A 24,949-nucleotide genomic window follows, 5' to 3' on the forward strand; every position below is an offset into this window, starting at 1 on the left:
ATAATAAGGTTAAAATAATTTGTAGGTTCATGAACCACGTCATTTTTTAACTAATTTTTTATATTTTAAAAGTTTTTAAGTAGTTATCTAAACTTTTAAATTATTTTTATATGATCTTCTAACCACATTTTTTATAACATTTCATTAAATGTAGAGATATAATTTAAGAATTTATTGAATAATTAAATCAGTGCTCTAGTACTTGAATAATTTGAAAAAAAATTAATTAAATACCGATATTTAACAAAGCTTTAATAAAAATGTGATAAAAAAATCAATTAAAAATGTTTTAAATATTCAGGAACCTATAAATTAATTTAGCATCATCATAAATGGACGCATTATCTTATTTTATAAGATTGCTCTTCTCTACAGCATAAGAAGCTTCTTAGACGAGTATAATTCAACGGTTAATCAAACTTTTTTTTTTCTCTTTTGTATATAAAAGAACAAATGTATGTTTGTTATTAATTTTTGAATCGTGAATGAGTAACCAATTTCTATGGATTAGGATAAATTAATTTATTTCGATTAATCAAATGAGATTTGGTCTAAATTATGAACTCCCAAATATTCAATTATGACCTTCAACCTTGTGATTGTAAATAGGACCTATAAGGTGCTATCAATTTTGTTTGAAGATATTATTTAAAATAATGTATTTCTTAAAAATTCTCTTAAGTTGTTAAAAACTTTTTCTTTAATTAAAAAAATTAATTTATATATATTTATGTGGGTAGGAATAATTTACTGGAAAATAACTTTTATTAATATTACTCTATTTAATAACTCTTTATAAACATTAATTTTTATAAATTTAAACATCAAATTAAAAACTCTTATTGAGTATATTAAATTTATAAAAATTTATATAAGTAAAAAATCAATTTACACCTCTTGTATAATATATATTTTAAAATTATAAATAAACATTAAATTTTAATATTTATTTATAACTTTGATTTCTCTAAAACTTGATCTCAATGATTAATAGGTTAATATTAAATGTTGAAATTATAAAATTTAGTGTTTATAAAGAGCTATTAAATATAATTAGAAATTTTCAATATTAAATGAGGTGATTTTACAACTATATCATGTGAGTGTATTTTAAAAATTATTTTTAAAAAAGTATCTTTAAGAATTTTTTTATTATGATGTGTCTATTTTTTCATTAAACATTTAATTTTTATTTTAAATTTAAATTTTTATAATTTATTTCTTGATTTTAAAATTACATTTTTTTTAATTCAGTCTTATTTGTATATAAAAATTTATTATTGATAATAAAATATTTACTTTTTAAATTTTAAAAATTAATTATACAATCAATATCTATATAATAAATTAGAGAAATTTATATTGGAAGTGAAATAGAGTTGCTTTTTTTTTCAATTTGTTACGTATATTTTTTTAAAATAAAATTGTTTAAGAATGATGTTGAATTGTATTTTCTTTAGTTGTAATGATTTTATTATTTTTATTTTTTATTAATTTTATTTTAATTTGTAAAAAAAAAAGTTGTTACTTAACTTCATTGTTTTATTTTATATAAATTTTTAAATTCTAAGTGAATACCTATTTTTTTTTTTTAGAGGAAAGCAAAGAAACAAACAAAAGAGGAAAAAAAGAAATTAAAATTTTGAATAAAGGACTTTTCTTGTATCAGCTTAAAAAAGTAATCTTAAATATATAGGAAGTGAGATTTAATATTCAAAACCACATGAAAAAACTCTCAATTTAACTAAAAAATCTGCACAGTATCGTTTTTACGCATAGTATGTTTTATAGTGATTTGTCACTTTTTTCTTTATCACTCCTTTATATCCTAGATAAGATTAGCATACTTGTGAAAATGTAAAATAATTTTCATTACAAGGTTTATGACCTCCATTGCGTCATAGTAACATAAGAGATATTTGATATTTTGATTTCACGTCATTTTCAACTTCTGAAGCATAGTTATAAGTTCAGCATAAATATTGTAAAAAATGTCAATGAACGCAAAAGTTTCTTTAAGTCAATTTTCATTCTTATTTCTAATAAGAGCACAAAAACCAGCTCTTCTTGGATTCTCCTAAGTACTCCATCAATATTAAGAACGAATTCAAAATTTTAATCAGCCTCCCAATGTACCTAACGCTCTAGGCAAACTTAAGATTGATACAACAAAACTTACTCATTACCAAATCAAAAAGTAAATCTATCACTCATAATATTTTTAGCCTTTTTGATTGCTTGCCAAGAGTGAAACCCTTCATCTTTATTATGATCTAACAAATTATCTTTCTTTACATATTTTTCTACAAGCAATTGGATTCAAAATTTATCTTTTTTGTTCATCATATCTCAAACTCTTTTACCCAATAAAACCACATTAGCTTCCCTAATTATTCTCAAACCAAGCCCACCATCTTGGGTTCTACGAGTGACTGTGTCCCTGTTCACCAAGTTAATTTTCTTTCCCTCATTATTCTTGCAAAGGAAATCACGCACACACTTATCAATTGAGTGATAAATAAATTTAGATAACTAATACAATTATAGGTAATATGTTGAGATTGTTGTAATAGTTGACTTAACTAAAGTTAAACGCATTGTTTTATTGAGGAAACTAGACTTGCAATTAGTAAGCCTATGCTAAATTTTCTCTACAATAAAGTCAAAGTGTCTCCTTTTCACTCTATCTTAGATAATTGGAAAGTTCATATACTTATCAAGGAAAAAAGTAAAACGAATACTTGAGATAGAGGTTAACTTGATTTGATTCTAACCATTGATATGAGTTGAACCATAAGCCCAAAATATTATCAAGTTAACATTTAGATCACATTCAACATTAAACTGATCAAGAATTTCTTTTATAATTCTGATTTGGGAGCTTTTAATTTTGGTAACTTTAATTGATTGCCACTTATTATTCCTTACAAATCTTTTATAATAAGAGCCAACATTTTCATATACAGAAGTAAGAGATATAAAGAAGGTATATTACTTTGGTAGAAACTACAATTTGAAAAATGAAGAAAAATTATTCTCATTTCATAAAATGCTTATGAATGTGATAGTAAGATAGTGCATAATAAGAGTCACTATTTTGTTTGATAATCAAAAGTTTACGAGAATACACCTTAAAAATCTCCAATCAATGTCATGAGCATTTTTTAGGTCTAACTTAAAGGCAACATTCCTTCTTTTTTTTCTTTTTAAATTTATGCATCATATAAATGATTTCATGCAAAATAACTACGTTGTTCATAAATACCTTTGTTTATATTTATAAATTTTTTTATTACTTTGTATACATTTTTTACAACTATTTTTGTTTATATAAAATTGATAATACATAATATATTATTTTAAAATGAGTTTGTTAAATTAATTCCAAAAGTTTGTTAAATTATCTCTAATAAGGACATTATCTAATAATAAAAGAAGAGATTCTAAAATTTTAAAGCTGAATTCAATCTTAAACTCATCTTAGTGGTTTACAATAATATTGACAAATTTATAAATATGTTTTAAGTTAACTACTCTGCACCTTTAAATAAAGTCTTAATTTTTTGTCCAATTTTTATATATTAAAAAATTTGCAAAACAAAAAATTTTAAATTTAACAACTGAACTATGTCAAGTAAGTTATATTTATAAAAAAGAAAAAAAAATTATCAACACATGTATTTTTATCCAACATAATTTTATTTGTGTCGAGTAAAATTACTTTAGATGACAAAACTTTTCTTTAAAATTTTAATACAACTGCATTCACCAAAATTTCAACTTGAATTCTTAAGTTAAATTGAAACAACTCCTATTAAATTTAAACTTATTTAAAACTATTGTTTAAAATTATTTTCTTAAAAATAGTTTTTACATTAATTTTTCTTGTTTAGATTTTAAATATCTTTTTATCATAGATAATTTAGCAAATTAAATTCACAAAACAAAACTTATTTAAATTTATTATTTTAATTTAATAAATAAATAATTTTTATATTATTTTTTAAATTTCAAATATCTTTTGTTAAATATAATCTTGAAAATATTTACAATTCAAGTAGAATTAACTGTCTGAACAGAGATTTTACATTCACAGAAACAATTAGATTAGCTCATGAATCAACCACTTGAAACAAGTATATATTACTTGAATCAACAATCTATTAATATATCAGTGAGCTTATTTAGATTATTTTAAATAAAGAATTTTGTTAACTTATATCCTTAGTTAAAAAAATAATAAATAACATTTTTATTATAAATTACGTTAAAATATATTAGAGTACGAATATTATTATATTATTTTTATTACAAATTTTTATTTTTAAAAGAATACTTATTAACATTTATCTTAAACAAGGATACTCTAAAATAACTGCAAATATCTTTAGAGAGAAACATTTTAGCTAAAGAAACAAAGCTTTGAAAACATCAAAATGGATACATGATCCGGCCCATATGATACCCGCACCAAATCCCTTTTCCCTCCATCGCTTTCTCGGAAAAGAGAGCGCTGCAAATTTTTACAACCAAGTGGAAAATTGCAGTTAAACTTAAAACCTCACCACAAACTTTATTCTTTTTATTTTCTTCTATTTTTTCCATAATATTTTTCCCCCATTTTTGAATCCCGCGCAATACCAATTGGCTCCTTCTTCTCGTTCCGCTTCTTCATTATTCTTCTTAGGGCTTATCACTTCGTTTCCGCCATGTTTCTCGCACCCTAATTCTCATTGAAATCTCGCACCGACGCCGAGATACTCGCCAATCGATAAGCGTTCCGATGGCGGAGGAGCTGGCTCCTCCCGGCGCCGGCGATTCGTCGTCGTCGGCGAGAGCTCCGTCGTCGTTCGTGAAGAAAGGCGACCGCCAAATGTTCACGGTGGAGCTCCGGCCGGGAGAGACCACTATAGTGTCGTGGAAGAAGCTGATGAAGGACGCCAACAAAGTTAACAATGGATCCGCTTCCGCACCCGAGCACCGTCCCAATGCGCACCCTTCGCTCGAGTTGGTTTGTGTATTGCTGAGATTCCTGCATAGTACATTGTGTTACTGTGGAATATGTATATATATATATATATATTCATTTAATATGTCAGAGCTTAATGAGCTGTGACTGCATTTTTTTTGGCGTAGAATTTTGAGTCAGGAAAATGGCAATTGTTAAGAAGACCTATTGCGACTGACCTGGCATGATTTTTGCCTAACAATTTAGTTTTCTATCTTACAATAAAAACAACATTTGTTAACTCAAAGGTGCCACATTGTTTTGTATCGGTGAAAACCTTTCAGTGCTGCTTGTTCAGAAAATCATTTGAGTGCTTTTGGTGGCAAACTCTCAAATTGCTCCTCCAAGCACTCACATATGGCTTCCAATTTATTAAGTTGAATGGTTGTGCTTATTTGACTTATTGCGTGTTTTTATATTCGGTGAACTGATGGAACTTCATGCCATTTGCTTTCATTTGAAGTGATATGAGTAACAGGAGCTAATGTTATGCTAACTAGTTTCATATTTGATGCCCTAAACTTTTCTCATTAGTTTAAGGCAATTACAAAAAGGGTGACCATTGCACTGTGGCTCCCACCAAGTGGAGTCTGGGGAGGGTAGATTTACTAGCTTTACTGCCCCATCATTAGAGAGGCATTTTTTCAAGATTTTAATCTGTGACCTAAGGCACCTTACTGTTGGGCCAAGCCTCATCCCCTAGTTTAAGGCAATTATACAACTATAACAACAAAGTCATTTCTCGTTAGGTGAGGTTGGGGAAGTATAAGCTATAAGGCAATATCTTTTCATAAAAGTCAATCAGTGTTATTTGCAGGAATTTTTATTTGTTTCATACTTTAGTTATTGTTTTTTACTTCTGCCTGCAATATGTTGAGATTTTTATTAGCTGTATTTTCTTTTGAAATTAGTAGATATATCTGATTAAGGCTTGATTATTTAAGAGAAAAATAAGTGTGGTATGTATGCCACAGTTCACCACTATCTGGCAACCACTTTTTGTTTTAATAGGATAAGTGCTGTTGTTTAGAATTTATTCTCATAATTCATAACTAAATAGTACATATAGTAAGCCTATTTATTTGTAGCATGAAATTATATTCTATGAAATATATGGAGTCAGAGTTATCAAGCCTTGTATTGAATCTAGCTTGGTTTATGCCACAGTGTAATTATTTGTCATCTGGATACATGTATTATATACCAGCAGATCAGCATATTGTCTTTCGAAATTGTATATAGTTTTGTGCTTCACTATTTTTATGACACTGTCATTTTTAGGGATACCATAAGGAGATTGAAGAACAAGGTGCTCCTCTGACAAACCGTTTCAATGCTGTAATAGAGAAGATTGAACGCCTTTACATGGTATGCGTGTGCTGCTTCCTGAGATTGTTATTCAATGCTTTATACAAGCATGAATTGGTTTCACTATAAGCGTGCATTTGGTTTAGCTTATTTTGAGGAAATAATTGCTTACAACTTTTTGAGTGTGCTTTTGAAAAATAAATTACTCCCTCTGGTCCTTTTTATGAGAAACAAAATGCTAAATCATCAAGACCAAGGAAAGCAATTAAATTTGTTATGTTTTTCATAAATATAAATTTTATTCCAAAAATACTTATGATATTAAATGGTGTAGTTAGTAATTTGTATATTTAATGATATTAATAAAGGAAGAGTATAAAAGAAATTTAGTAATTAATGCATCTTGAATCTATCATTTGTTTCTTATAATAAGGACTAAGAGTGCTTCATTTTGTTTCTTATAAAAAGGACCGGATGGAGTATTTGTCAAAATTTAATCATTCCCAAACAAGCACTAAATTTATATAACAGATGCATATGTAAGTATTTTATTAAATTTTACTATTTATATTCCATGTCGGGAATAATGAAACACTGAATCATTTTTAGGGTAAGGATAGTAGTGATGAGGAGGATCTACTTGATGTTCCTGATGATCAGTATGATACGGAAGACTCTTTCATTGATGATGCCGAGTTGGTTGGTATCATTTTATTCTGTTTTGGTTTGTTATGGCATTATAAGTCTTTTGACCTTTGATTGATGACGTGAATATTGTTGTTCTATATTGTGGACTTTTCCCCTTGCATATTAATTATTTTTATCTTGTTCGATTGTCCTTTCTGCAGGATGAGTATTTTGAGGTTGATACTTCTGCTATCAAACATGATGGATTCTTTGTAAATAGGGGGAAATTGGAACGCATGTAAGCGTTTTTAGTTTGACTTTTAGCTTTGAGTATGTTATTTCTTTTCTATACAATGACAAGCCAAATTTATACACAGCCTTGTGACCCAGAGGTCACTGGTTCAAATCCTGGAAAGAGTCTCTTTGCTTGTGGGGCTAAGGCTGTGTACATCTTCCCTCTTCAAATCCCACTGGTGGGAGCCTCATGTACTGGATTGCCCTTTTTATGTCTACTACCTTTTTAGCAAGCCTTTGGATATTTTTTATTTTTTTAAAGTTGATGGGTGAAGTATTGAAGTTAATGAAAGTATGAAACTATGTTGCCACAATGACCAATTCTCTTAAGAGTCATTTATGTTTGCTTTTGGCATTACCTGAACATGAAATGAGGTCATTTTTCGCTCATGATCATTGTTTGAATTTCTTGTGTGAAACATGTTAGTTTTATGCTAGGAATGTTGAGGATTTATTTTTGTTGAGTGCAATGTAACAGCCATGTAAAAGAAGGTAGTACTCCAACTCTCTTCCTTATTTGCAGATGCTAAGACAAAAGATTGATTAATTTTTTTCACATCATAAAAGTTCAAATAAATTCTAGAAGGGTTTTGAAGTTCTACCCATCAAGGCATTAGGGTGGAGTTGATCGATGGCTATTAGCCAAATCCATGACTAAAACATGATATTTGATTCTTTAGTTGTGGCAGCTTGAATGAACTTTAAATTTTGATGAGTGGTTCTTTCACACTGTTTATCAATTTCCACATAATGTTTGGTGCAGACTTTTGTTGTAATATTAAATTTAGGGTCGAAATTCCTAAATGAGCTTTGTCCCTTCTCATTTGTTTTAATTATTTTCTTTCAATATTTATGCAGTAACCATTTACTAATTTTGTTTGATCTCCTGGCTGAAAGGGAAATAATATCTCCATTTTTTAGGCAGCTCATTAACTTGTAGATATCAAACAGAAATAAAAACATTCATATTTGAATTCATCAAAAGACTAGCATCATGCAAAAGTAAGACCACACAAACATAAAATTTGTTGTTAGAAATTCATATAGACTTTTTGAGTAGCATATTTATTTTATGTTTTTCCTTTTTTGTATTCAATCTATCTCATTAATCAAAATTCTTCTTTTATAACCAATGCAACATAGTTGTGAATTGTGTACTATCATAGTGGAGCGTCACTTTGTGGCCCTAGGCAATTACCATATTCAGTGTGACTCCTATTAGGATTCCTCCCCCCCACCTCTTTCATTTTGAAACAAAGGGTTTGAAATTGGAAGCTTGTTCTGAAACAATTGAGTGTAACTTTGTCTCTAAACATTACCTGCTGTTGTCTGGTGCCATTTCTAATATTTTTCTGTCTTCCTGGTGTTTCTAGGCCTGCTCTGTTCTCTAGCACTATCTGGTGAATTGTTCTTCTGTTTTTGTTCTTTTATCTCTTCCACTGTTCTGTCCTCTATGACTTTTTATTATTAATTATGAATGTCTTTAATAAACAATTTGGTCCAACCTGCCAGATTTGAACTAGTGACCTAACGATTACTTTGAGATTTTATCCCACTAGGACAGTCTCCTCCATGGTAGTCAAATCGCATGCCGGAACGTAAACTCGCACGATTTTACAATCTCCAACTCCCTCTCGGTGCCAAGATCGGGTGGGATCGCCATGCCAAAACGTAAAACCGGTAAGCTTGGACGATCCCCCCGTGTTTTCAAACCCAATGACCCGCAACCCATTTTGCTTGAAACCCTAAAATTGATTTCGTTCTGTGATCCCTAAACCTTTCCTCTGATCTGCTACTTCGTTCCTCTGCTTTGCGATCCCTATAACTTTCACACCGGTGACTGTATATGCTTTGGCCACCTTGTCTGTGCCGGTGACCTTGTCATAGCTGAGCGTTTTGCTGTGGCAACCATCGCAGCTGTATTTGCAGCTATTGTCGTAGCCTAATTCGCAGCGCAACAGTGCTGCTGGAGCAAAAGTTGTTGACTTTCCTTTTCTATCCCCAGAATGAGGAAGATTTTAGGGTTTTTTAAGGGTAAAAAAGGCTTCTTATATTTTAAAAATAATTTGACTTTCCCTTTTTGCCCTTAAAATGATTGTGCTACAAGTTCTTTTAAGGGTAAAAGAGTCATACATTACCTAATCCATCTTTTCTGTCTCTGTTTTTAATGGACATGTCCCTGTTTCTGTTGAGTTAAGGGTGGTTCCTTTCCCTCATTTGTCTTTGTTTAGCCTTTTTCATTTTTATATTTATACTATTTTATATGTATTCATACAAGTTTGTAGGATCTTATGATCCGTGTTACGATCTTACAATACGTGTTACGATCTTACGAGTTGTAATATTTCACCCCTTCTCTGATCCCACGTAAAATCTCAATTTTGACTACTATGGTCTGCTCTACCAACTGAGCTAAGTCCAACAATTATTGGACTCAAGAAATAAATGCACTGAATTCTGAATAAAGATAGAAATAATCTGGTTTTAGGCTATATTTGATTACACAGGGTTTCTCTTGAACAAGGAGTTTCCTCTTCAAAATACAAGGAATAACAGTCTGACACCTTAATTGCCTTTTACAAGTAACACAAATTATATATCACTATAACCGTCACATTCAAACCTTTAACTTCCTAATCTGAAATTAATATACTAATATTATAACTTCATAAATTATATTTTGGCCCATTATATGTGGAGTCCTTTCTTCATATTCCTGACAATATATTTAGCATTGTTTTTCTGGCTTATAGTTGAATATTCTTTCCTGTGACACTTGTCTACATATGTTGCACCAAACTTTTTTTAGTCAATTAAGTTGTAGGTTGGAGTATATGAATGATTCATACAGATTCTTCATTGTTATTGATTTTCTGTTTCTTTATATATTTCAAGACATGAGCCTCCAATATTACCTAACCAGCAAGCAAAGAAAAGGCGCCGAAAAGATATTTTGAAGAATCCTGTTGAGAATGTTGATGGTTATGTATCAAATAAACATGTAAAATTAAGCAAGACAGCTTCTGGAAAGGCTGCGTCATTGTCTGCGAAGAATATGAGTAATTCCTCAGATAATTTGGCTGTACCTGGTGAACTTTATGAAGACTTGAAGATACAGAATCAATTGGATGTCTCTGGAATTAGTTCTAAAAAGAAAAGTGCTGATAATAGGCCAATATTGGATCCTTCTGTCTGCTCGAAAGTATCAAATGATGATGCTCCTGCTGCAGAAGCAAAAGATGCTGACAAGAAGAAGACAGGAGTATTTCAATCTAAGAACACAAATGATAATTATAAAGATGCAAGTGGATTGCTTGATACTTCTCATCAGAAATATCATGAAAAAAGTGCATGTGCACATTCCAAATCTCAACCTGGAAGAACCCCAAGTGGTGTTGACAATTTAGAAAATATTGGCCAGCCTAAAGATAAAAATGGCATCCGTGAACTACCAGATCTTAACATGTCTGAGGGGAAATCTGCTATGCAAGTACTAGTAAGTTTTCTTCATGTGCTTTTCTGTTGTCTTCATTTTGATTCCAGTATGAAGCATGATGGAACATGCCACCAAATAATACTCCTTTGTAGCATCAACTTCCATTGCAATTAACAGGTCAAATCTTACATTGAAGCATGGCATGCTGTGTGCCAGGAAAAGCGTGTGAACATTTCACAACAATGTGCCAATTAATAAGGAGAAGAAATGCTTTGCTGACTCTCTTCTTTACTGCATGAAGTGCACACTTTCTTGTTTTCTTAGTTGTATATTATCATTGCTCCAATCAATCTACTCCCTTGATTTGTTACTTTGATTGTTGGGATGTATCCTTTCTCATTCAAAATAATTGTTACTTAATTTAAGAGATATTGGTATGTATGGGTTGATTTATTTTTAAAGAGAAATTAAAGTGGGACTTTGGCAAACTATACTATCCTTCTAACATGCACTTGATAGATAACATGTTATTAAAATGACTTTTGAAAATGGAAATTGTGAAAGTGGAATGTTATGTGTGTATCATATAACGTGTTAGTCATAACTTAAGCTTGGTTGAATCTTATGCAGAAATCTGAAAATGTGGTAAAGAGAGATGGTTCTATTGTTAGGCCAAAAACTACAATGCTTGAGAAAGCTATTCGAGAGTTGGAGAAGATGGTTGCAGAATGTAAGTTCGGAAATTGTTTGAAGTTATGTTTTCTCATAGATTGACAATGTGGGAAATTTTGTTGCTAATGCTATTATTTTTAAAATATGACTACAGCAAGGCCACCAACTGTGGAAAACCAGGAGGCTGATACCACATCTCAAGCTGTCAAACGGAGATTGCCTAGAGAAATAAAGCTAAAACTTGCTAAAGTTGCTAGATTAGCGGTATTGGCAAATTTTGTTTCTCTTATGTTTTTTTTACTAAATATATATTATGCAAAATTTTATTATTTTTTTCTTGAAGAAAATTGTATAGTTTTGTATTATAATACAGAGAGAGAGAGAGAGAGAGAGAGAGAAAGAGAGGATGGATGTGAATTATCTGAAATGATTTCAATCTCATTGAATCGGATCTAGATTGTCTCCAGTTCGCACGGGAACTGGACGTCCAGTCCTTTTTTCACTTAAGCGAATCTAATTCGCTTAAGCGAAAATCAGCTATTTTCGCTTAATTACATAAAAAAATGGCTTAAGCGAATTTTTCTATTCCCTATTAGTTTAAGCTAAAAAAAATGGCTTAAGCGAAAATAATCGGCTTAAGCGAAAAATGTAAAAAAAAGATAACTTTGAGAACACCAAAGGAGTAGATGTCTAGTTCCCACGCAAATGAAGACAATCCGGATCCCATTGAATCTAATAGTTTCAGAGGTATATTACAAGAGCCTAAGCATGTGATGCAAGTGCAACCTACTTATAACAGAAGCAGTTAGTCTGTTAACAGGCTACTGAAGATTCTAGAACAGCTAACTCTAGGACAGCTGACTCATTAGCTAATATTGAGATTCTCTATCACATTGTGAGTATTGACTCAGCTTTTGTTGCAGCAGGCAAGCCAAGGGAAAGTATCGAAGGAGTTAATTAACCGTCTTATGAGTATTCTTGGGCACCTGATTCAGCTCAGAACACTAAAGGTATTTCAGCTTGTTAAACATAACAGATAATCCTTTTATATCTATTGTTTCAGTCCCTCCTTGTTGTCTCACCCTGCCCGACGTTAGCTGACATGTATAGTTTGGGCTGGTATTGGTTGCATGAATGTTCTTTTCATTATTGGTGTTCTTAGTTCTAAAGAATACTTGATGATTGATGCTTTATATTCTGTCACAATCACTATTGATTGTGCATAGGATGATCGGTGTACTTATTTTCACCTCCTGCTATTTGTCCCTATTACCATATGTAAGGCTGCCTAGTGCCTACTATAAACCTCCATAGTGGGTCTGAACTTTCCTTGGATCCAATGCATAGCAGTAACTTTTAGTACTAGGCTGCCTTCTTTTGTACTATTAGTTGTTGAACAAATTTGAAACTAAAGATTGTCTCTCTGAAATCATCTATCGTGCTGTCCACTATCCTAGACTTGGTACAATTGTAGTTTGTTCAATGATTAGGATTAGGATATGATTTAATAAATCCATATTTATGCTTTGAATACATTCCTGAGCTGAGTCCCATTGTGGTTTCATTGACTTTTGTGACCTAAAATATGGATTCTTGTTTTTTTTCCTTTTTCATTTCACTTTTCCCTTTTAATGTTGTACTTCATGCAGTCTCTGAAATTCTTATTTCTAATTGATAGTTTGTCAACATTCATTTTAATAAAAATTGTTCTCCCCTAAGAGGACCTGTTTGTTTTAGATTTTGGAGACTCCAGAGTGACTGATGGTCTCCCATAATTGATTCTAATAAAAATGTTATATAATTTTTCAAGCTCACAATTTTTTTATGCCAAAGAAATAATTGTAGAAGTAATATTTTGTTGCATACAGTGAATGTCATTAATTCTAGCTGTAGGAGCTGGTGTTTTCCCAAAAATCTCTGCTCGTCACTACAAAATTAATTGTAGCAAGTAGACTATAATTTTCATCAAATTTATTCTTCAATCTCATTATAAATATCGAATAAGCTTCAATGTTGAAATCTATTCTTTTACAGTCCAATCCCAAAAAGCATTTTCCACTTATAACTGTTCTTCTCTTTGTTTTTATTCATCACATCATTGTATAAATCTATTTAGTTACCCTTAATGCTTGAATTGAAACTTACCTTCTCATGCAATGTCTTCCTGCCACAGAGAAACTTAAAAATTATGATCAGTATGGGTTTGTCTGCAAAGCAGGAGAAAGATGATAGGTTTCAACAGATAAAGAAAGAAGTTGTTGAGATGATTAAGATTCAGGCCCCATATATGGAATCCAAGGTTTATTATAGTTCCCCTTGCTATTTCATTTCATATCAAATATTGGTAAACTGGCTCCAATGTGTTCTATTTTGACTTGTTCAGTACTCCATCTTGCTTGTTTTAGCTGGTTCATTGTTGCTCTTCTCCGGTTCCCAACATTAGATTATTATAATCCATACTAAATTTCATTTCTTATGTGTGCTTCTCTCTATTGATTTGGTGCAATTTTGAGTTTTCTGTGCAAATCCTATTTCTGGCATGTTTACTCATCAATCATTTTTACCTGGAAAGGGATTTCATTAGTTGTAATTAACTAATTATGAAAAAAAATCTAGTCTTCTTGCTATATCTTCTGATGTTTGCACTTTATCTTTATTATTAATATTCAGGAAACAATCATACTCTTAATTAACTAATATTTTGGTTATTTACTATGGGACCTTTTTTTTTTTTTTTTTTTTTTTTTGTTTTCTTGGCATTTCAGCAACAGCAGCAAGCTGGAGCATCTGGGGAACAAGAATTAGGTCCTGATGGAAGGGTAATAACTAAAAGGAATTTCAGTATGGACATTGCATTGGAAGACAAGATCTGTGATCTCTATGACCTTTTTGTTGATGTACAGAAGTTTGCGCCTTAAATACTCATTTTGAAGATCCTGTTTGGTTTGAAAAAACTTGTTATTAATGAATGAATCTTGTTCGCAATTGATTCAGGGATTAGATGAAAATTCAGGTCCGCAAATCAGAAAGTTGTATGCTCAGGTGGTTCAAATTTTCTAACTCTTTCTCTCAATATTGATCTAGCAGAGTTATTGGATAGCATGTGTTATGTTTATCCGGAGTAGGATAATGAATTTATGCTTCAGAGGATCACAAACTCAAGTTGGTTTTTCATTTCATTACCTGCTTCTTCTAAGTTGATTTGGTTTATTTTATTTTCTATGTCTACTTGTTTAAGTTAAAATTAGTGCTGTTTAAAGTATCTTCTATCGTTTCTTTTAAAGACATTGAGAAGAAGAGGGTTCTCAATTGTTTTTTCATGAATGAAAGTATTTGTGATACCCATTTTTAGTTCTTTTTCCTTCTTCCAAGTCCTCAAAAACAGTTCTTTCAGAAGCTTGTTTTACTTTGCATTTATGTATTTAATATGCATTTCCAGTGCCCAAATGAATATATTTGCTTTTTGAAACATAATCTTTTTCTCACTTTCAAGTCCCATGTCTTCTTCAGCTTGCGGAATTATGGCCAAATGGTTACATGGACAACCATGGGGTCAAACGTGCAATTTGCAGGGCAAAAGAGAGGCGCAGAGCTCTGTACAGCAGAGATAAGGTGTGCCTTGCAATGAATAATAGCTTTTAACTTTGGTGAAGTAGTATTCTAAAATCTCTATTAAAATGAGAAACAGCCTTTCCTTGTTCTGAGTTTTTTGAAAATTTAAGAGTTTCATGATCATAGTTTGGGGTCTAGCCTGCAAATACCTATGTGGTATGATCACAATGGAAACTAAACATGGTATAGTTTTTTTCTCCACATCCTTACCGAAATTTGGAACAGGAAAGCTGTATTCGGATATGTTAATTGGGGTGTTAAATAGATAACTATGATATAAACTGCAGAAAATATTGTTAAGATATTGAAGTTATTGAACTATTGCATACTGGATGTGTCAAATCTTCTTTGCCCATAGCTATAAATGGAAGTTCAGATTTTGCAATTTTTGGATTCTTAGTCAGATACTGTTGTGTTTTCTACAATAGTCTTTAGCTGGGAGGGAGACTCTTACTATTTTCTACATTGGCTTTTGGCATTTTCTCTGCTCTGTTCTCCTCTCTCTCTCTCTCCCCCCCTCTTCCTCTTCCTGTCCCCCTCCCAACCCCTATCGTTGACCACTCTTATTAATCTTTTTATTGTTTTTGTGAACAAAGAAAACGCACCTTATAGGATATATCATAAACTGATCAACGATCTCCCATTTCAAAGAATAGTATTTATTTCTGGATTTAACCTTTCTCTTTTCCAGTCTTCATTTATTCATGTCTCACTCCCTATTTAACTATTGGCTATGCCATCTATTTCCATGCAATTCTGGTGATGGCTGCAGATTTCTTTCGAAGGGTCTCTGTATTATTGCATGAATTTTTGGATTTTTTATTTATATTTATTTATTTATTTATTGTATTTAAGTGTTAGTAATGATAATAAATTTTTTAGTCATTTTATTTAATTTTTACTAGTATGTTATTACAAACCCTTAAGAGAAAGAACTGGGAAATCTAGAGAAGAGAGAAAAAGAGAACAAACCTGCAAAGATTTATTGAATCTCAACAGAAAAAGGATAGGATTCTCTTTCCAAGGCTTTTCTCCTTTTACAACAGAGTCATTGCTCTGTTTCCAAAACCTACAGATCTGTATGATCCTCTTCCACTTCTCTCCTACTGTTTAAGCTTAGTGTCTACTCTTTACAACTTGAACTACCCAACCACTTAACTATTCTAACTACTCCCTGGGCCCTAACAATTCCATCCCTTTGAAGTTCAACCTCATCCACAAGGTTGAAATATGGGAACCTAGATCTTAGATTGGCCCCTTGGGGTTCCATCTTAACAATCTCATCTTCCTCATCCATTTGTTAATCTTTCACCAAAATTCCCCATATATTCTAGGCACCTGTGCACATGGTTATTAATATTGTGGAATAATATTGCTACAGAAATCATGTTGTGAAGCATCTTGTTGTTACCATAACTCTTGAGTCTGAACAGGGATAAAAACCCGTCTATGCCTTCCATTTTGTGTTGTTGACCTGTTTTTTTGGGGTTATTTTGCCACTTCTCTTTAATTTGGGCGTTTATTTAAGTGTTGTATAAATTATTTAACTAAAACCCTTCAGTATAGCAGTCATGTGGTTATCATGCTATCTTCAGTTCCCCTTTAAAGAGGTTTTGCAATCAGCCACTTCATGTTGTTATCCAGGATTCATGACCACTATGCCTGCACATGACCAATGATTGGCCACACTTGAAGCATATACTATCTTCCCTTCTCCATTCCTGGTATGGGAGCTGCTATGCTCCCCTGTTTCAATGTGGTTACGTACTACTGCTATTGGGCTTAGAAGTGGAGTTTGCCAATACTTCTATGTCAATCCTTTTTGAATCATTGTTTGGGCTGGTGTTATTCTTGAATGAGCCTGACAACAATGTTCCCTGCATCAAACTGGGTAAATACCCATTGTAGTTTCCCCTCCACCTCCATGTGGATGATGTCTTAAGGGCATCTCCTAAGGGGAGTTTGGTGCATGCAGCTCCTCTTCAATATCTTGGGCTAGATTTATGGCCTTGTAATATCATTAGGGTCATGTGTCCAAACTCTGCATTTCACTTTGTGTACTGGATTCACCCAAGAAATACCATGTAATTGCTCAAAATCTCCGCTGCTTGTGCCACCAAGATTTTCAAATCTTATAGTTGTATATACTCATCAACCAATCCCATTTGCCACAAGGTAGCCATTCTTTCTTACACATTGCTCATGTTTCTTCTTGCAAACCTTTGCATCAATGCTGTCATCAACCCTTCCTAGATCAAACCTGGTGTCTTACCAAAACATCTGAACTACTGTGCCACTGTGCCTTCCATGCTGACAAATGTAGGTTTTACAGTTGTAGTCAGCTCTGTCTGATCTCTACAACAATAACATCTAAGCCTTATCTCACTAGGTGAGTTCAGCTACATGGATCACACGATGACATTGAGTTCGGTCAAAAACTAAATCTTTAGAAATTTGGTTAATCAAAAGATCTCTTTGAATAACTTCGTCTAAGGTTCTCTTGGGTATCCCTTGACCCCTCTTAATTGGACTAAGAGTCATGTAGTCCACTTTACTTACTAGCACCTCTAAAGATTTTCTCTGCACATGACTAAACTACCTTATACAATTTTCAGTCATCTTTTCTATTATAAGTGTTACTCTAATATTTGCTCGTATACTATTATTTTGTATTCTATCTTTTCTTGTGTGTCTACTCATCCACGTTAGCATTCTTATTTCTGTTACTCTCACTTTTTTACTTTTTCCTCTTTTAAAGCTCAACATTTACTAGCATATATTATAGTAGGTCGTATTGTAGTATGGTGTACAACTTTTGTTCTAACTTGATAGGTACATTACAATCACAAATAATTCCTGATGTCTTTCTCCATTTTAACCACAGCTTGTATTTTGTGAGTAACATCATTAATTTTCCCATCATTTTGTATAATCAATCCCAAGTGCCTGAAACTGGAAACTTGTGGTATAATATCCTTGTCAAGCTTAACTTTCAATATATGATCCTCAAAATTAGGCATATGATCTCTAATGCACCGAAACAACTTCAAAGCAATCCACCCCACTGAGTTGTTGCCATCAAAATTAGGCAATTCAACTTTTCTTGCCCTTGTCAAAAACTCATTGAAGATGAACTGAGAGATACCATAATATTGTGTCTCAGTTTCCCCTTTGTTGGCCTTGAACTTGACATATCATTGAGGTTTGTACATTGTCTTCCTCCCCCATCAAGGCTAATACCCTTCCTTTGTCCATATTGTTCTGAATCTCTGCCACATGAGCATCTAGAGAACACTTTCACACCCCATGCTTATTGATCATTTTCAAAAACTCCACTGGATTCTCCAGTGCTTCTATTCTCAGTATCATCTTGTCCCTGGAAAAAAAGGATCTGACAACCCAAACCAAATTGTTACAAACTCACATGAGAAACAATTGAGAATTCTAGAGAAGCGAGAAAGGGAACAAATCTGCAAAATTTTATTGAATCTCAAAAGAAAAAGGATTTTCCCTTTTACAACTGAGCCAATGCTCTGTTTCCAAAACTAAAAAAAGAGCTGATTCCTTACTAAAAGCTTTAACTGCCAAACCACTCTACTATTCTACCTAACCACTCTTAGGGCCCTATCATAATGTGGTGTTTGATATAGTTAGGTTGTTAAGGGCCTGATCCCTATGCAAGCATGAATACTACTATTAATTCTGACAACTGAAGCTGTCTCAGGTCTTCCAAAATGAAGATGCTCCAATTATCATGTCCCTTCCTGTTCCCATTAAGGCTATTTTTATGAGCTTTGCTTTCTTAATTTGTGTCTATACTCTATTATTCAAACTCTAAGCAGCATAGCTTGACAAAGGTTTATCTTGGCATGTTTAATAGATATTTATTTGTTAAAAAACCATTTCTGTATGGCCATTAAGTGGGGGAAATTTTAAATGACATGGTGAATTTAATTTTTCATGATTTAAATGCTGTGGGATTGTCATGGCCATTGATGTCATCAGAAGAATTGGAGAATTGCTTTTTGTTCTTTGAATGTGCAGAGATGACATGCAGGATTGGATATTTGTGAGGATGATGGTTTTAGTTTATTTCAATCTCATTGGTTTGCTCATATATTGTTAGGATCAGGAAAAAATTAAGAGGAAAAAGTTATTGGCACCTCAGCAAGAGGAGAATGTTCAGTTTGATGCTACTTCAGTTACTTCACAACAGCACATGCGAGAGAGAATAGCTATGGACGCTAGTAGTCACGCCTATGCTTCAGTGAACAAGGCAGTTTCTAATACAGTTACGGTTCCTCGGGTTCTCAACTCTTCTGCGAATGGTCTGAAACAAGTAAAGGGAAGCTCAAGTGGTTCCTTGGATGATGTCAGGGTTGCAGATGCTGTTTTAATAAAGAAGAAAGCAAGGAGAAAGCCTGAAATGGAGTTGGAAGGAACTCATTGTCGCCCTGAAAAGATGGCTTCTTTGCATGGAGAAGAAAGGTCTAGGTCCCTAAAGCAGTCTGCAGGTGTTCCCCCCAAATCAAACTTTCAGCCAGCTTCACTCCCTGGTCTTCAACAGTCAAGCTAACATGAAGTCAGCTAGGATGTTCACACTACAGGATGTCTGTGTATTAGTTTTTTTTTCCTCCTAATTTTTTGGCTCAATCCTCCCCTCCCAAAATCATTTTGTATCCTTCTTATTACCATTTTTGTAATTAATGTCCTTGCACGGTTCCTTGAAATATAGATAAATTTTGTTGGTTCAGTCATTCTGGTAACTCGTTCAGGCCTCGTATGCTCCTCGCTGGTAGTGGTGCTTCAGCAGTGGGCCTGCAAATTTTGATAAGACAAACGCAAATAATCCTGAATCGGTGGTTCATAGACGAGCACTAGTCATAATAGGCTTAAGATCCTTGAAATAAATAATCAAGTGAATAAGCCTATATCGTTCTTAGTTTAATTTAAAGTGCGTCACATCTTTAACCCATAATAACGTTGGACTTGTCATGATTTTGTACAAGATTGAGTCCCAACCTCAATTCTATAGTTCAAATGCCAATACTGAACTTTTGTTCAGTTGGGGTGCTTAATACTACAGGTCAAAAGTACTCGATAAGTCAATGCTGAAAAAAGTAGGAATCTATTTGCTGCTATAAGCTACCTAATCAAATGAAGTATTTGGTAAATTAACTTTTTTTAACTAGTTTAATGTAAAACGTCATAAAATGATATCTTCAATTACAAATAATTGTGTTCTTATTTTAATTTTATTTTTAAAAAATTATCCAAAATGTTAAGTTTTTTATTCTTTTTTTAAACTATTTTTATTAAATAAGATGAGATAATATAAAAAGATTTATATTATATTTTCAATTACTCTACATTATATATATAAAATCTGAGTGTGTATCAAAATAAATGTGTTTTAGATATTTTTAATGATATTGTCAATTGTGACAGTTTATAATGCTATAAATTGTGACTTCCAGTTCATTGTGGCGGTATTTTTACTGTAATAATTAATTAATAGGAACAACTTGAAATCAAATAAAATAAATAAGATAATTTGTGTCTTTCACATGGAGCATAATTATTACAGTTGATTTTATATTACAGTCAATTTAGATTTTTTTAAGTTTATAAATACTTTTTAATATTTAAAATTTTAAAAAATCATAATCGTCCAACTAGAGAGAGAGATATATATAATATTCTCTCACTTTACAGGTATTGTAACAAGTATTAATAATAAAGGATCAAAATAAAATAAAAAGTTAGTAATTAAAGTGAAAAAAAATAAAGGACCAAAATAGTGATTTGATTATAGAAGATTAAATTGAAAATTCTCTTTATCTATTGATCTAATTGTCACTAATTCAATTGTAAGTTAATTATAAATCCTTTATTAAATTGATAATTAATTTACTTATAAAGAACATCAATTTTGGCCATATACCAAGTTTATCAATCTAACAAGATATCACGTTATATTTAAATTAGTTTTTGAAAGATGGTAATAAATTATAAAATTTCTTAACATAAATTTATACTATAATTATAATTTTTGTATTGACATATATATCAGAAAGTTTAAGTTAAATAAGTGTTGTATCGCGGTAATCACCTTGCTCTTGAAAGTAAATTTTAGTGGACTTTCAATATAACTTGATATATGTTTTGCTTCTCATAGTCATAGTTGCGTGTGTGGACTGCACTTAAAGCCTACTGTAACATCCTCGTTTTTACTAAACGATTAATTTATTAATATAGTTCTAAGTTAAAGTATGGTATTTGATTTTTTGAGAAAAATTGGGATAGAATTAGCATGAGATGCTTTAGACAAAATTGTTAGGTATATTTTTAAGAAGTTTTTAGTAATTTTTAATTTTAAAATTTTTAAGTTTCAATAAGTGTCAATTTGTGTTAGTTAAAATTGTTGTATAAAGTTAAAAATAACATTTTATTTTAATAATAATAATAGTAAAATTATAAAAAAATTATATTTTATTTATAAATATTATTTGGAATATAAAAATAATTTGTTTTGTAATTAATGAACATTTTTAGATTTTCTGGTTAATTTTACGTAAATTAGTTATATGTTCAAGCAGAAATTGCGTGTAAAAATTTTGGACACCAACTAAAGAATCAATAGTGTCAAAAATTATTTTATAATTATGTTTAATATATTTCATGATTATTTTTCAATTTTGGAATTTTTATCTAATTATTTCAATTAATTACTAAAGAATTAGTGAAAATTCTAATATTATATTATTATTTTCACTATTTAAGATAAGGATTAGTCTCTAAAGCTTCTCACTTCTTCCTTTCACTTCCGTAAGCCCCATTTTCTTTCTTCCAAGGAGCTTTGATCATCTTTGGTCTTAATCTCTTAAATTTCTAAGTAAGTTCATTAAATTTTTTTAATATTCTACCTATTTTCATCATTTTGAACACTTTGAACCGATTAATTTTTTTATTTTCTCTCTCTTTTTGGGTGCTGGAATAGTGGCATGAGGGTGAGATTTTGTCCAAAAATTTTATTTCTAAATTTTGTTTTAATTAGCTTAATCCTTCTATGTTGTATAATAAATAATTTTGGTGTTTTTTGTTTTGTTAAAAATGCATTTGAGAGTTCAAAACCCTTGGTCTAGAAGTGCTGTCCCAAGAGTGTTATCAAGAGAAAATAATTATTTTTAATCACCTTTAAGCTTATAGTATTCCATTTACATCATAGAAAATAATTGTAAGACCCGTAAGCCATTTTTGCGAAGATTAAAAAATGATAGTTTCAACTCACTAGTAGAGGGTTGGGTGATTAATGCCTTTTAACATTGATCATGATTATATGTGATTATTTGGTTAGGATCGTGATTTGAGAAGTGGTGGAAAGAGTACGTTGGTGAGAAAAATTGGTATACACTTAAAGGTAAGGGGGAACATATCTTTTTTCAAGAGTATAGTAGAAAAACGTTGGGAGATGAGATGTTTTATTCCTTGCTATGTATGTATAAATTATTTGAAGGAATTTATAATTATTTCCATACTTAGTGTACAATTGTTTGATATTCCTTTTTGAGATTGATTTTATGTGAGGTGATACTTCTATAATACTTGTTTGTTGAATTTAGTATAAATAATTGATTGCCTAAAATACTTGAGGAATGAACTATCATTCATGTGGAGTGATCATATAGAAGGTATGTTGAAAGTTGAAAAGAATTGGAGAATTGTGAAATAAAGATGTTTAAAAAAAAATGGGAAGATTTGAGATAAAATTTGATGGGTTTTGAATAGTGTTTTAGAAATTGAAAAATGCAATTGTGGTTAATTTTCTTCTTAAGGAAATGATTTTTTTATAAAAAAAAATCTTCTTTAATTTCAAGTGGTTTGGTCAAAATTTATTTAATAGTTTTTATTCATTTTAAAATATACCTATATACATATTTAAACAATTTAAAGTATTATAATTCATTTTAAAGTATTATTTCAAATGAGTATTTTGAAATGTAGTGATAATTGGGAAAAAAAAAAGTATTTGAGAGTTATTGAAATGCCTGAAAAGTTATGAAATGTGGTGGTGGTGAGTCTCTGCTTAAAATTATAAGTGTATTGGAATTTTCTAGCTGTTTTGCAGAGAGAAGAAAATTTAGAAATATCTGAATTATAGAGGAAACTCTGCCGGATTGTCGGTAGAATTTTGAAACATATGTTGTTCATTAAAAAGAAAAGTTTAATACCTAATTAAAAGACTGAAATTAGGTTCATGCAACATAAGCATGTAATGATGATGGTGTTGGATGGGAAGTATACGAAATCTAGGGGTGACTCCAGGTTAGTTTTGGGGATAGTTGGGTGTGATTGAGCCGGGCAAAGGTCAGGGCTCGCAACCCTGTGATGTCGATTCTCACTGCAAAACTGGACTATCCTGACAGAACCCGATGGATTATCAGAATCAGTTGAGCTATACCTTTGAAACTATCTAATGAGATGGTTATGACCAAGAATGGTTGGTGATAGTGAACTCCTGATCCTTCCCAGAAAGAAAGAAAGAGAAAAAGAAAAAGAAAAAGAAAATAGTTTGGGCCCACATGCATGTGTCAGTATAAAAATTAACTAGGTGATGCATAGAATCATACATGGCATGTACATTGTGTGTTGAGTTGTTGCTATTTGCTATAATGATTGTAAATATCTTGACGTGTTTTCTATTATACTTTGGTTGAAATGAGTTTGTCTCACCCTTTTAGTTGCTATGTGTGTTGTATGTGAATATGTTTAGTAGGTGAGGACACAAATGGCCCGACCACCGTACCAGTTCAGCGTCACGGTCAGATATGATCCTGAAGGAAGATGGACGCACGATTGGGAGCGACAATAGTTCACCCATACTGGCACTATTACCTTTTATTAGATAAAAACGGGTCAGGCCCACGGGCATACCCCATCCCTATCAGGATACCCATGAGACTCACTTTTCCATTTCCTCCTAGAATACTGTTAACTTTTGGAGGAAATGGTATTTTTGATAATCATGGGTCTAGGGGGAAAGCTTGTGAGGTCATTTTTGTTGTTGTTGTCTCTTATATCGTGACCCCACTTTATTTTGTATGCGAATCAGCTATATGCATATGTTTATATGACTATATGACTGTATATTTTGACAGATGATATGTATATATGTATTTGGATAGCTGGTGAAAATGGTGTATTTAGTTTCTATTAATGTAAACAGATGTAAACTCATACATATGGCTTTCTTACTGCTTGGATTATTTTAATATTATATTTATATTAATGGCGTAATAAGTAGTAAGAGTGTCACACCTACAGCATAATATAGCCTCACTAACTATTGTCTAGCAAAAAAACAAAAAAGTGAAGGAGAAAATTTGTAAATAAAAGGAATGATAATTTTTTTTTACTACATCTAATGTCTTAAGCAACCATCCTTTTTACGGTAGTGAAGAAAAGTTCCATTGCAAGAAAAACAACCCAACAATTTTCTAATGTATAATGTATTGTCATAAAAACAAAAAAAGTAATAAAATATTAAAAATTAACTCTTTCAAAATAAAAGAAATGAGTAAAGTGTGAAAAGTATTATTAATTTAATTAAATATTGTATAATCGTAATTAACTTTAAATTAATGGTGAATAAATCATTGCCTTTTCACGTTACACTTCTCACTTTAGAAGAAATAAATTCAAAGTATTGTAATATATTTCATTACAACCATGAATAAAATAGTAAATTAACGTACTTTTAATGTATTCATTTTTAGTAATAAATATAATAAAAATATTAAAAAAGATAAATAAATATAAAAAATAAATAATACTTAAGTATCATTATTCATAACATGTTTCAACAACATGACTATCAACATTAACTTGTTTTACAAAAAAAAAAAAAATGTACAATTTGTTAAACTTAAAGTTGGTTTGGTCATTTGTTGTTATAGTTAAGTTGAATTTAGGTACAAAATTTAAAAGTTATA

The 24,949-nt window shown here is 31.3% G+C and overlaps 1 protein-coding gene across 3 annotated transcripts; it reads left to right on the forward strand.

The window, feature by feature from the left end:
• The first annotated feature begins 4,512 nt into the window (after nt 1-4,512).
• Nucleotides 4,513-19,707, forward strand: LOC113846502 (ubinuclein-1-like). Of its 3 annotated transcripts, XM_027474859.1 has the most exons (13): nt 4,513-5,011; nt 6,290-6,376; nt 6,926-7,015; nt 7,165-7,241; nt 10,133-10,733; nt 11,304-11,403; nt 11,500-11,609; nt 12,269-12,355; nt 13,519-13,644; nt 14,111-14,242; nt 14,340-14,387; nt 14,856-14,957; nt 19,084-19,707. In XM_027474859.1, exons 1-13 carry the CDS (start codon nt 4,784-4,786, stop codon nt 19,531-19,533), a joined length of 2,238 nt encoding a protein of 745 aa, XP_027330660.1. In that variant the 5' UTR covers nt 4,513-4,783; the 3' UTR covers nt 19,534-19,707. The 3 variants fall into 3 exon arrangements, with proteins under 3 accessions (XP_027330660.1, XP_027330662.1, XP_027330661.1); XM_027474861.1 differs by lacking the exon at nt 4,513-5,011 and having other exon boundaries at nt 6,278-6,376; nt 13,564-13,644; nt 19,084-19,659; XM_027474860.1 differs by lacking the exon at nt 4,513-5,011 and having other exon boundaries at nt 6,278-6,376; nt 12,272-12,355; nt 19,084-19,659.
• The last annotated feature ends 5,242 nt before the right edge of the window (nt 19,708-24,949 follow it).

This window comes from Abrus precatorius, unplaced genomic scaffold (genome assembly GCF_003935025.1).
Source record: "Abrus precatorius isolate BTA unplaced genomic scaffold, Abrus_2018 Scaffold8, whole genome shotgun sequence".
Taxonomy (NCBI): Eukaryota; Viridiplantae; Streptophyta; class Magnoliopsida; order Fabales; family Fabaceae; genus Abrus; species Abrus precatorius.

Bases quoted from the DNA above. Each gene is read 5' to 3' on its own strand.
- LOC113846502 (XM_027474859.1), top strand. From the start codon at position 4,784: ATGGCGGAGGAGCTGGCTCCTCCCGGCGCCGGCGATTCGTCGTCGTCG. The intron at 11,404-11,499 runs GTAAGTTCGGAA...ATATGACTACAG, and splicing joins GGAGAAGATGGTTGCAGAAT to CAAGGCCACCAACTGTGGAA. The intron at 13,645-14,110 runs GTTTATTATAGT...TTGGCATTTCAG, and splicing joins CCCCATATATGGAATCCAAG to CAACAGCAGCAAGCTGGAGC.